Genomic DNA, 11,959 nt, shown 5'->3' with positions numbered 1-11,959 from the left:
GTGACAGTGGATGTGATTGTACTGCTACAGTGGGTCATTCAGTCTCTAACTTCCTATTGTGCTGTTTGCAGCCTGGCAGAAGGGGAGTGCTGTTGCATCTGCCTTAATCTCTGTGCAAAGCGATAAGCACATTTGTGTGAGAGAGACTGTGTGCTCATGTATGTAGCCCATTGAGAAGAGTTGGGAGAAGTGTATGTGTGTGTGTGTGTGTGTTTGCGGGAAGGGGGAGCAGCGCTTAAATCCTATCTGGCAGTGCTACATCCCCCTACTCTTCATCCTAGCCTGCGAAGAGAGGTTGGACAGACTGGAAGGGCTTGTACTACAAAAATAAAAACAGACAGATTATTTGAATCTTTTTGTCACAGATAAGTAGCTAAGCCCATTTTGATGCGCTCCCCATTCCCCAATACAATGCCCTGTCACCTGGTCACCAACCAGCAGTATATGTATAGCATCTGGTAGACTAGTCCTCTGAAACCTGATCCAACACTCATTCTGTTCTTTCTTTACAGCATGCCAAAGCTGAATCACAGAGATGAAAGGGAAACTGGTGAATAGAGTGGACTTAACCTTAAATGTACAGAGAGCTGTGCTACACCAAATGGGGTTAACATCCTAGAAATTAAGTCAGACATGGAAGTCAAATTTTATCAATTCATTATTTTATTTTCGGAGATGTTTTTTTTGGGGGGGGGGGGGGGGGGGGGGGGACATTTTAAACTAAATATAACAAAGTTGTAAATAATAAACAATGCATAACTGGATACAATAACATACCAAACTCCATCATCCACTTGGATCCTAACCCTCAGCAAAAAAATAAACAATCTGCAAACAATGTAATATAGTAAACACATTTGAATAAAAAATACATTTCTATAACTTAGTTTCTTTAAACAAAAGCTCTGAATGTGTGTCTGGAACTCCTCACACTCAAAGTACAGTCCATCATCTGCTACACACACTCCTCTCTCAGGCCACCCAGACACACACAAATCTGCTGTATTGCTTGTATTCTCCATACAATTGTCCAGAGTAAACACGCTTAAGCTGTCCCAAACCAAACTATTAGCAGCTTGAACAAGAGCATATCCTGGCTGATTCAGGGCGCACAACTTTTGTTCCCTAAATGTTTATGTGGTGATGGACAATAAACCCAAGTACTATGGGTGATGAAGGACTTTCTTTGGTTCTGATGAACATAACTATATAAGAGGTATGCTTTGTTCAAGACAGAACATTTACTGTTAAAATTTGATTGCTGTGTACAAGTAATCCTGACTCCCCCAAAACTCAACCCAAACAAAAGGACCTCCACTATCTTGTGGTGGACCCTGTATGCCAGGGAAGTTGGGCATTTGGTCGACTTTCACACAGTCAGTCAGAAATTGTGGAATCTTAAGTCTGTCTGAAATAGAGTGGCAACAGTAGGAAGTCAGTGAAAAGGGCTAGTTGGAGCTGAAAAGGGAGCCTGCTGGAAATAAACCTAGTGAATAATAAATTAGAGCACATCTTATTCCATAGCTCTACTAGTGTTATAATGAAGTGTTATTACCCCTAACATGAAGCAAAAGAGCAACCAATCAAACATGCAACATGACACCAGCAAAGAATACTTACTGTACATCACTGGATCCATTCCACTGTACAGTGTAAAATAACATGTATGACTGTTACATTTCCCCTCAAACTAAGCAGCATTAATGTATACAATGGATGTGGAGGGTTTGACCCTTTTCAATCCATTTATCCTCATCTTTAGCAGCAAGTTCAGTTAATACTCCATCCACCCAACCAGCTTAATCTCAACTGACCTGACCCAATTTACTATGCGAATGGCCATTGCCAGCATAAGCCTAGTAATTTACAATGATTTTGTGTTTTTAGAGGGATGAAATAACTCAAGTGAAATTGAATATGTACAACTTTAAATCACTTACAAAGATTTTAAAAATCCATTGGAAAACATCCCATATAGAAACCCAGTAAGATGTGAATTGAGTTCTGTGTGAGTAAAGGCCAACTAATGCCTCCTTAACTCAGAGAACATGGCAGGACTTAGTTTGTGTTCTAAAGGTAAACTCACATGTCCATAACATCAATTGTAGTACAACTACTGTAGAATATGAATCAGGGAGTGAAACATGAGAGTGGTTGCCGAGTTAGAAATCAATCACGTCTTAGAGGGATGTTAGCGACTTAATGATGCTTTTGAAACAATTCATTTGGCAGAGAGATTTTGGACTTTAGCCAAAGCAATATTCAGCAACTTTTTAAAAATGACTTATGCTCTAATCACTTTTTAGATTAGAATTAAACCATGCTTAATAATTATAAAAACTTAAGATTTGTCTATGAAAGAAATTATTCATAGACACGGACTATTAATCTGACAGCTTAATTGTAAATGAGACAGAGGAGGAGAGGATGAGACAAGAGGAGAGCAAAGAAAAAAGATTCCACAAGAAACATTAGCAACAAACCTGCTTTCAAATAGGACAGTTATACTCATACGTCAACACCACAGGATTTGTAAAGTAGTGGCTCAGTGTCATCGTTGTGTTAGAAAAGAGAAATACACACATTCCCCATTCAAATTAAATACCAAAATGTCAGTGCTCAAAACAGACTTTCATTACTCAAGGATTTGCCCATGTTAGGGTTGTTAGTTAAAATTGAATCATGTGTAAACGTCTCAGAAGATGATATACAGTACATGTGTTTAGAACACCTAACCTGTTTGAGGTTGTTTTTGCCTGGGGTAATAGAGAGGGGCTTTAGACAGGCAGAAATAAAACAGGCAGAAGGTAGAGCGCCCTCCATGCCTGGGGTAATAGAGAGGGGCTTTAGACAGGCAGAAATAAAACAGGTAGAAGGTAGAGAGCCCTCCATGCCTGGGGTAATAGAGAGGGGCTTTAGACAGATAGAAATAAAACAGGCAGAAGGTAGAGTCCTCCATGCCTGGGTGCATTCTTGCACTGTCCAAGGGGCGGGAGGTGGAATAGATTCTCTGACCAGGATTAATGACAGGTGACAGAGACAGAAAAATAGGAAAACAACTAAAAGACAGGGCTGCCGAACATCCAGACAAAGTCGCCCCAAAAGGTGAAGGATCATTCATTCTGAGAGCCCAGCCATCCACTCCTCCTGACCCACTTAGACCCAGGGGAACAGAGGAGACCCAGAGGAACAGAGGAGAGCCAGAGGAGGGTTGGAGCCTGGAGGCGGTGTGGGGGTGTTCAGGCGTGCTGTGCGGCCAGCTCCTGGCCAATGAAGCGGCGCAGGCGCTCCAGATACTGGCTGTACAGTTCGATGTCGTTGTGTCCCGCCCCCTCCACCCAAAGTGGCTCCACGGCCTTGGGACAGCGCTCGAACAGAGCCATACCGTGGGAGAAGTCGATCACCTCGTCCTCAGTCCCGTGGATGATCAGCACCGGTGACGTGATCTTAGACACCTTCTCAATGCTGACAGAGACACAATGGGCAAAGGAGTTAGTGACTGGGGATAAGGGAAGCAAAGGTAGTCCCTAGACGGCAATGTACGGTAGGAATTATGTAACAACATTGTTATAACTAATGGGCAAGTATGTTCTTAAAGGATAACCGTGGATAGAAAGCATTGTACAGTCTGTTCTAGCATGGCCAGTTAGTGCAAAATGCCCTGCAGCCTTGAGCACTGAGCAGCAACTGTTCTCTAACAGGTAGAGGGACAAACAGGACAGGAAGGGGAGAATAATGAGAACACAATCCTACTGCATGTAAATGCCTCTCTCAGATCAGCTCCATCTGCTAGTTCAGATGGAAGAGAGTCCTCCATCCCCCACATAACAGCAAATTCAGATCTGAACCAAGCTAGTATCACTTCACTTGGAGTCCACTCTGACTAGATGGAGTATTGAGTATAGGAGTTGAGTGTTGTGTGGGCTGGGGAGTGCCAACTGGGCAACAGGCGCGGGAGAATTCAGGATCGTGGAGGAGAACACCAGAGGCTTTCACCACAGATAAGAGGCATCCCCAGCTCCCTCCCCACCACCTACTCTACTCCCACACTGCACTGCCTGGTACTGGAACTGGACTGTAATGGAATCCTATTCAGTGAACCAGCATGTGATCTTAATGGTTCAGATACCACACAACCCCATTTGACATAATAACGGGCGATGATACAACAAATGACTGGAGGAGTCAGTGTTTGACATCTGCTTATGATCTGATGCAGAGTGAGAGATGACTTCGTTATGTACTAAGGCTGATTCCCCAGGGAGGGAGGGAGGAGGGAGAGAGGCTGAATAATAAAATACATGGAAGCTATGAAAGAGATTGCAGCTCTTCTTTCAGTTGGACAGAAATATTTTTTCACTGACATTTATAGTTCTATAATGATCTGCTAATCTTGACAAGTCTGCAATAATGTGAAGATGGAGATAAGAGGAAGGTGTGGTAGATGACTCACTTGGGAAAAGCATCAAAGCAGTATGTCTTTTTGGTGTCTGGGAAGGCCACCCGCATGCCAGAGGTGAGGGGGGAGTGGAGCACCACAGCAGCACACTCATACCGTGATGCCAGGTCAACAGTGGGAACGGTGCCAATGCTTTGCCCATACAGGATTATGTTCTCTGGGCTGATGCCATATCTGATCACAACCAGGAAGAGAGTGGAATAAAATACAATAATGTCAAGGAAAAGCTTGTAGTGGCAAACAATTTGAACCTAAATCACTCCTATGAAACCTAAACTGTGATAAAAATATATATTATCATTCCATATTATCACATAGATTCAGGAGTTGACAGGTAACACATGTCTGTGAACATGGCACGCCTAATACAAAAACCAGCTGTAGCTCCATAACTCTAACATCCATCCAAGGGCAGCCGCTGATAGCACAGCATCCCATCAATCTAATGACAGTCCATTAGCTTATTGTGTGAAATTACTCCACCCACACCTCCCCTCCTCCTCCTCTCTCTGTAAGGTCTCCCACACTGACTGCGAAGTGGCGGTGCCGTATGTACCGTGTGCGCAGGGCCTGCCAGGCGGCTTCAATGTCAGCGTAGAGGTTCTTCTCGGAAGGCTTGCCCGTGCTGACACCGTAGCCGGAGTAGTCGTAGGAGAAGATGTTGCAGTTGATGCGTGTGCCCAGGCCGATATAGAAGCTGCTCATCTGGCCCAAGTCCACCGCGTTACCATGGGAGAACAGCACTGTAAACCTGGTGAGAGGCCACAGAGCAACGACTAGGTTAAAAAGATGGACGCTACCATAGCCGCGGGGAAGATGTTTTGAGTTGGGGGTGCAACCAAAAGTCCAAGCCAATGAAAAGAGGGGAGACAAAGATTGAACAATATTAGGATGAAATATAAATAAGCTACAGTACAGGCTACTTAATAAACTATCGAGTGGCACCGACTCACCCAATAATGAAGATGGAGCATTAGCCATCACCGGTGAGTAGCCTTATGCCTAAGATGTAGAGTTGTTGCGAAAACATTTGGTAGTTTCTATAGACAGATTAGTCTATTTTCAGCAGCAGGCATTTGCTTTATAAACGTTGTTTTTCCCACGATTGTATTTAGAAATGTGCAAAAGGCAGATTATAGCTGTTCACTTACAGCCACAAAAATAGAATCCATAGAATGGAGGTTCGGATTCAAGTCATGACTGGCAACCATTGTGAGTGTGCCCATGAGTTTACCAGTCAAATTGCCAGGGTTAGAGATTCCAAAGCCATTCTATAGATTATATTTCTATGGCTGCATAGCAACAAGTACTAGGCGCTGTCTGCCCAAATTGCATCTCTGGTGTTTTGAATGATTTTGTTGATGTCTGTAGGCTACAGACAGGAGTAATTAGACTATATAATTTTGGCAAATGTATTTCAAATTTATCAGAGGGCGCTGCAGCACCACCAACACCCCTATTTCCTGCGGCTATGGACTCTACCTGGTATTTTACCTATCCTAACCTGCATTGTGTGAACAGCAGATTTCCATTGAAACCTCAGGAATGACCTCTTTGCATGGGACATGAATATGCTGTATAAGGTAAATTGGTTATGGCCACAGACTCAAGAGAGGACTAGTTCACTAAGTTTGAATCAGGTCTTTTTGCTTGTCCTGTACTACACGAATAACAGGGTTGCTATACCCCAGGCATCATCCATGTGCTTTATATTCATGAATGTGAACTGTGCTCCCTAAAGCAACTGGATACTCTCTATTCTTTAAATAGACTGGGCCTCTCCCATACAGTAAGTTATATCTTTGCTCTTGGGTGTTTTGCTCAAAATGTGACCCTGAACAAGGAATACATATTACATTGCATGCGTGACACTGATATTACTCAAGTGTAACAAGACCCAGTCCATGTCTTCGAAAAGCAATTTAGTTGATTACTGAACACAACAACAAGAGAAACAAATGTTGCTACCTGAAGTCATACAATATGAAGACATACTGAGGTATAAACTCAGCCAACCAGATTATCAAAGACAAATTGACAAATCTGACAGAACCACAGGCAAACATTTTAGCATCAATTGGGGTAAGAATAAGTAGAATGGTATTTGTAGGTCAAAAGAGATGGCCTAAACAAATTAAAGCCAGAAGCAGGAAGAGAACAGATTTGAGATAGCCACACACAATGAGGATGCCAGTACAGGAAGAAAGGAAATAGGACACAAGGGAGTGGAAAAATAATGGCTTTACAAAACGAAGACGAGAGAAAAAGGGGCGAGTTCAGAGGAAGTGGGACACATGGTCAGACAAAAGGACCTAAATGAGCAAAGGTACACGCACGTGCACACACACTGTTCTGCGCGACTAACCTGGCGGTGGGCGCACAGCGGATGTACATGCAGCCCACTCGATTGCCACGGCTGGAGCGGGTGAAGAACACCTCTGTAGCATCCAGCTCTCTCTGGGAGTACTGAAACTCAGCTCGCTCTGTCAGGTGGAGCTTCCATTTTCCCTCTGCAGGACCAGTGCTGCCTGAACCCCCTACAGCTGTTCCAGGTACCCCTCCCCTGGATCTCAACCCCGCTGACCCTGCTGTCCCTGGGGCCGCAGACCCATCGAGGTCCGGCAAGAGGGAATATGTAGGCTCAGGAGGCAGGAAGGCAAGCTTGGCGGCAATACGGCTCGGACAGGGAGGGCAGCAGAACAGGCAGCATAGCTCACTGACTGATAGGCCATTCATTTTCTACTGTGGGGGCAAAGACGACATTGTATGTTGATCTGATTTCAAAACAAAGGAGTACAAAAAAAATGTGACACGCAAAGTTGTTTTTACAATTACACTACTGTTAAAATTGTTCAGAAATACTTTAAGTAGTTATCGTCAACTCAAACTAACAATAAAACACATTTTATGTTAAAGAATTTTAAAAAATTATGCCTACCTGTGAGAGGATACTATTTGCAAAAATATTAAGCTATAACACATGCAAAAATCAACAATTGATCCAAAGCCAACCCCTACATGAAAGTTTTCCTGTCAGCAAAAATCTGAAATTAAGACGGTCGTCTGAAAATGTTATTTTGAAAGTAGAATCAGGTGATTTTGTAGTATGGCTGAAGTCCACATGAAATCCATATTCCAAGTATTGGCTGTTATTATTGAGGTGTTTTCAAGTGTTCGAGTAAGGTTAACTTCAGCCAACACTGGGTATGGCTACTTTCCCTGTTAGCTAATGACTAGCTAGCTAACTAATGAGCAACTGTGAATCTGGATAGCTGAAGCCCCCACTCTGTTTACATCTCATATCGAATAGCCTAACAGTAGCTTTACATCTCATTGCGCATAGGCCTAACGGTTTGTTGAGAAGTATTCCACTATAGCTAGCTGGAGCTGGCATCAACAATATTGACCTTCTACTGCTAACGTTAGTACAGCCAAATGATTCAAAGCGTAAAGTCGTGCCTGCAAAGGAATAAGTAAACACATCCCGGCAATGCTAATGACGACACACAAAAACAATATGATTTTTAACCACAGAAACCAAATCAAAGCTTAATTTTCAACACCTTTTGTATGGCTAAGTAGCCAGCTAACGTTAGCTAAATTAGGTCACAGAAATATATTAGCTAAGCAGCTAGCATTGGGTAGCTAGCAAACTAGCTAGCTAGTTAAGTTATTCAGACCTGAAAACACACATTTTAGGAGGACAGTCATTTGTGGACACCGACGCAAATATATAGCCTGGGAACAAACAAAAAAAACAAGCGTCACGAATATCCGTTTTGATAATCAAATCGGTTTTTAGTGGTTGAAATGATTAGCAGCTACTGTCATTTATTAATCCATTGGACGTGCAGTGTTCTTTCATCTCCGGAAATGACAGGTACAGGACGTGACGGAGAGGGCAGCTTCCAATGATAAGCAGGGGGAACTTCGTAATGTTATCAAACAGATTACAATGTACAGTATAATTTCTGGAGTTTTACTACTTCTCTGGAAAATAGTTGTCAGCATATGTTCACTATCTGTTGTTGTTGCATGGACCTCTTCCAGCACATAGAAATTAGAAGCTATGTCTCATAGGCGATATATGTATAGTAAATGCAACTCAACACACATAAAACAGATGAAAGGCAAGATATACAATCACCATTAATGGTTGAGTGTTCCATCTCCAAAACCGAAGTCACAGCTATGGGGTAAATGACAGGAGTGGCAAGAACTGAAGTCACCAGACCAGGCTTTGGTCTCAGCCCTGAGTCTTTTGCCCTGCTGGGGTGGTGTAAAACAAGCTAGGCTACACTCCAAACATAAGCGCCGGCCTGCCATGCCCTTTTAGTGGTGCCTGAAGCCAGTTTTACTGTGTACTTTAGGAGGCGGAGTCAAAGTGATTTTCCAAAGTGAATTTTAATTCGTCCAAATAAATAATATTTTGACGCACGCGGGCGACTGTTCATTCTCTGGGGGAGAGAGACAAAAATGAGAAGGAGAACCGGAGGTAAACTTTGTTAGCTTGCTACTATTATAGCCCATGAGGATGTTATTCAGAGTTATTGACCTCACAGTAAGCAATATTTGTCATTTACATTTCAAGATGTTGACTCAAAAGCTGCAGTGACGATAAGCTAACTACACTGCTCAAAAAAATAAAGGGAACACTAAAATAACACATCCTAGATCTGAATGAATGAAATATTCTTATTAAATATGTTTTCCTTTACATAGTTGAATGTGCTGACAACAAAATCACACAAAAATTATCAATGGAAATGTATCAACCCATGGAGGTCTGGATTTGGAGTCACGCTCAAAATTAAAGTGGAAAACCACACTACTGGCCGATCCAACTTTGATGTAATGTCCTTCAAACAAGTCAAAATGAGCCCCAGTAGTGTGTGTGGCCTCCACGTGCCTGTATGACCTCCCTACAATGCCTGGGCATGCTCCTGATGAGGTGGCGGATGGTCTCCTGAGGGATCTCCTCCCAGACCTGGACTAAAGCATCCGCCAACTCCTGGACAGTCTGTGGTGCAACGTGGCGTTGGTGGATGGAGCGAGACATGATGTCCCAGATGTGCTCAATTGGATTCAGTTCTGGGGAACGGGCGGGCCAGTCCATAGCATCAATGCCTTCCTCTTGCAGGAACTGCTGACACACTCCAGCCACATGAGGTCTAGCATTGTCTTGCATTAGGAGGAACCCAGGGCCAACCGCACCAGCATATGGTCTCACAAGGGGTCTGAGGATCTCATCTCGGTACCTAATGGAGGTCAGGCTACCTCTGGCGAGCACTGTGCGGCCCCCCCAAAGAAATGCCACCCCACACCATGACTGACCCACCGCCAAACTGGTCATGCTGGAGGATGTTGCAGGCAGCAGAACGTTCTCCACGGCATCTCCAGACTCTGTCACGTCTGTCACCTGCTCAGTGTGAACCTGCTTTCATCTGTGAAGAGCACAGGGCGCCAGTGGCGAATTTGCCAATCTTGGTGTTCTCTGGCAAATGCCAAACTTCCTGCACGGTGTTGGGCTATAAGCACAACCCCCACCTGTGTGCGTCGGGCCCTCATACCACCCTCATGGAGTCTGTTTCTGACCGTTTGAGCAGACACATGCACATTTGTGGCCTGCTGGAGGTCATTTTGCAGGGCTCTGGCAGTGCTCCTCCTGCTCCTCCTTGCACAAAGGCGGAGGTAGCGGTCCTGCTGCTGGGTTGTTGCCCTCCTACGGCCTCCTCCACGTCTCCTGATGTACTGGCCTGTCTCCTGGTAGCGCCTCCATGCTCTGGACACTACGCTGACAGACACAGCAAACCTTCTTGCTACACCTCGCATTGATGTGCCATCCTGGATGAGCTGCACTACCTGAGCCACTTGTGTGGGTTGTAGACTCCGTCTCATGCTACCACTAGAGTGAAAGCACCGCCAACATTCAAAAGTGACCAAAAACATCAGCCAGGAAGCATAGGAACTGAGAAGTGGTCTGTGGTTATCACCTGCAGAACCACTCCTTTATTGGGGGTGTCTTGCTAATTGCCTATAATTTCCACCTGTTGTCTATTCCATTTGCACAATAGCATGTGAAATTTATTGTCAATCAGTGTTGCTTCCTAAGTGGACAGTTTGATTTCACAGAAGTGTGATTGACTTGGGGTTACATTGTGTTGTTTAAGTGTTCCCTGTATTTTTTTGAGCAGTGTAATTTACGTGAGGGACTACCCAGTCTAGCTAACATTAGCAGTGCTGCTTCATTAGCAACCTAGCACATTTTATGAGTAGGGTTTTGACAGTACAGTTATTGATTAGATATCTGGACACTGAAACAAACTGCTGGAACTCTGTTCACCACCCGACAAAGTATCATTAACTTAACAATTATTGTCTAATCAAAAACTGTCCAAATATGCTAAAAATTGCTAATAACCTATCTAGTTAACTTAAGGCTAACATAACGTTAGCTACTTTTGGTAAAGGCAACTCAATTAGCTAGCTATCTGTTGAAAAAACAAAGCTGGATAGCTGAGTAAATTTTTTCTCAAATTAATTTATAGAAGATGGACATACATTCCAAATTTTGTCTCTTCAACCTCACACACACACAAACGGGGGAACAGCAAACTGTTGTTCTAGGAGAATTCCATAATGAAATATTCCTGGCACAGAATAATGTTTTTTCAGGATAATGTTTTGGGGAACTGATGCTGTGAGACAGCTCTCAGCGCAAGATATTGTCTTTGGGCTCCAATATTTTTCTTTGGCCTCTGTGTATTTGCTAACTCTTTGTGTGTAGTGTGAAATGCTGCTGAGGGATCAATGTTGGGTGACTGACAACTATGGAAACGTGTGTTCATGGCCACACATTAAGATATAGCAAACTGAAGAAAGAGAGAGAGAAACAGATGCATGTGAGCTTTCATATTTTCAACATGTTTTTTAGAAAATTATAGATTTGGAGTTAGATAAACTTGCATTTTCAGCAGGGACGGCAGGGTAGCCTAGTGGTTAGAGCGTTGGACTAGTAACCGGAAGGTAGCTGACAAGGTACAAAATCTGTCGTTCTGCCCCTGAACAGGCAGTTAACCCACTGTTCCTAGGCCGTCATTGAAAATAAGAATTTGTTCTTAACTGACTTGCCTAGTTAAATAAAAATAAATGATGCTACTCTCCACAGCATGGCCTTCATTCCAGATCAAAACTCCAAACCTACAACTTAATTTTGCCCAAAATTACCTGGAGGGATTACTGCTACCAAGGATTCCTTTTTCCAAGCTATACGGAGGGTGGTCAAGCAAACAAATAGCAGAGACCTGAATGATGATGTCACCATTGCCCTTGATTCTAAGCAATGTTGTGCTGCTATTTTTATTGACTTGGCCAAAGCTTTTGATACAGTAGACCATTCCATTCTTAATTAAATCTAGACTTGGTTTCCTCTATTGTAATCACTCTCTTTCACCCCAGCTGCCAAACTAAGCCTGATTCAGATGACCATCCTACCAATGC

General features: G+C 43.4%; 1 protein-coding gene across 7 annotated transcripts; it reads right to left on the bottom strand.

Annotated features, from left to right (window-relative positions):
• Positions 1-692: 692 nt before the first annotated feature.
• abhd17ab (abhydrolase domain containing 17A, depalmitoylase b) lies at positions 693-8,808 on the bottom strand. 7 transcript variants are annotated; one of them, XM_021603914.2, is made up of 5 exons: positions 8,607-8,808; positions 6,825-7,198; positions 5,016-5,210; positions 4,454-4,633; positions 693-3,465 (listed from the first exon to the last, which is right to left on the bottom strand). In XM_021603914.2, the coding sequence occupies exons 1-5, from the start codon at positions 8,607-8,609 to the stop codon at positions 3,240-3,242; spliced, it is 978 nt and encodes a 325-aa protein (XP_021459589.2). In that variant the 5' UTR covers positions 8,610-8,808; the 3' UTR covers positions 693-3,239. The 7 variants fall into 7 exon arrangements, with proteins under 7 accessions (XP_021459589.2, XP_021459593.2, XP_021459590.2 ...); XM_021603918.2 differs by having other exon boundaries at positions 6,825-7,201; positions 8,607-8,807; XM_021603915.2 differs by lacking the exon at positions 8,607-8,808 and adding an exon at positions 7,398-8,343 and having other exon boundaries at positions 6,825-7,201.
• Between the last annotated feature and the right edge of the window lie 3,151 nt (positions 8,809-11,959).

Source organism: Oncorhynchus mykiss, chromosome 5 (genome assembly GCF_013265735.2).
Source record: "Oncorhynchus mykiss isolate Arlee chromosome 5, USDA_OmykA_1.1, whole genome shotgun sequence".
Taxonomy (NCBI): Eukaryota; Metazoa; Chordata; class Actinopteri; order Salmoniformes; family Salmonidae; genus Oncorhynchus; species Oncorhynchus mykiss.
The sequence above is the reverse complement of the archived record's forward strand: the minus strand, read 5'-3'. Positions and strand labels throughout refer to the sequence as shown.

Bases quoted from the DNA above. Each gene is read 5' to 3' on its own strand.
- abhd17ab (XM_021603914.2), bottom strand. The intron at 4,634-5,015 runs GTACATACGGCA...GGTTGTGATCAG, and splicing joins TGGCAGGCCCTGCGCACACG to ATATGGCATCAGCCCAGAGA. The intron at 3,466-4,453 runs GTGAGTCATCTA...TGTCTCTGTCAG, and splicing joins TGCTTTGATGCTTTTCCCAA to CATTGAGAAGGTGTCTAAGA.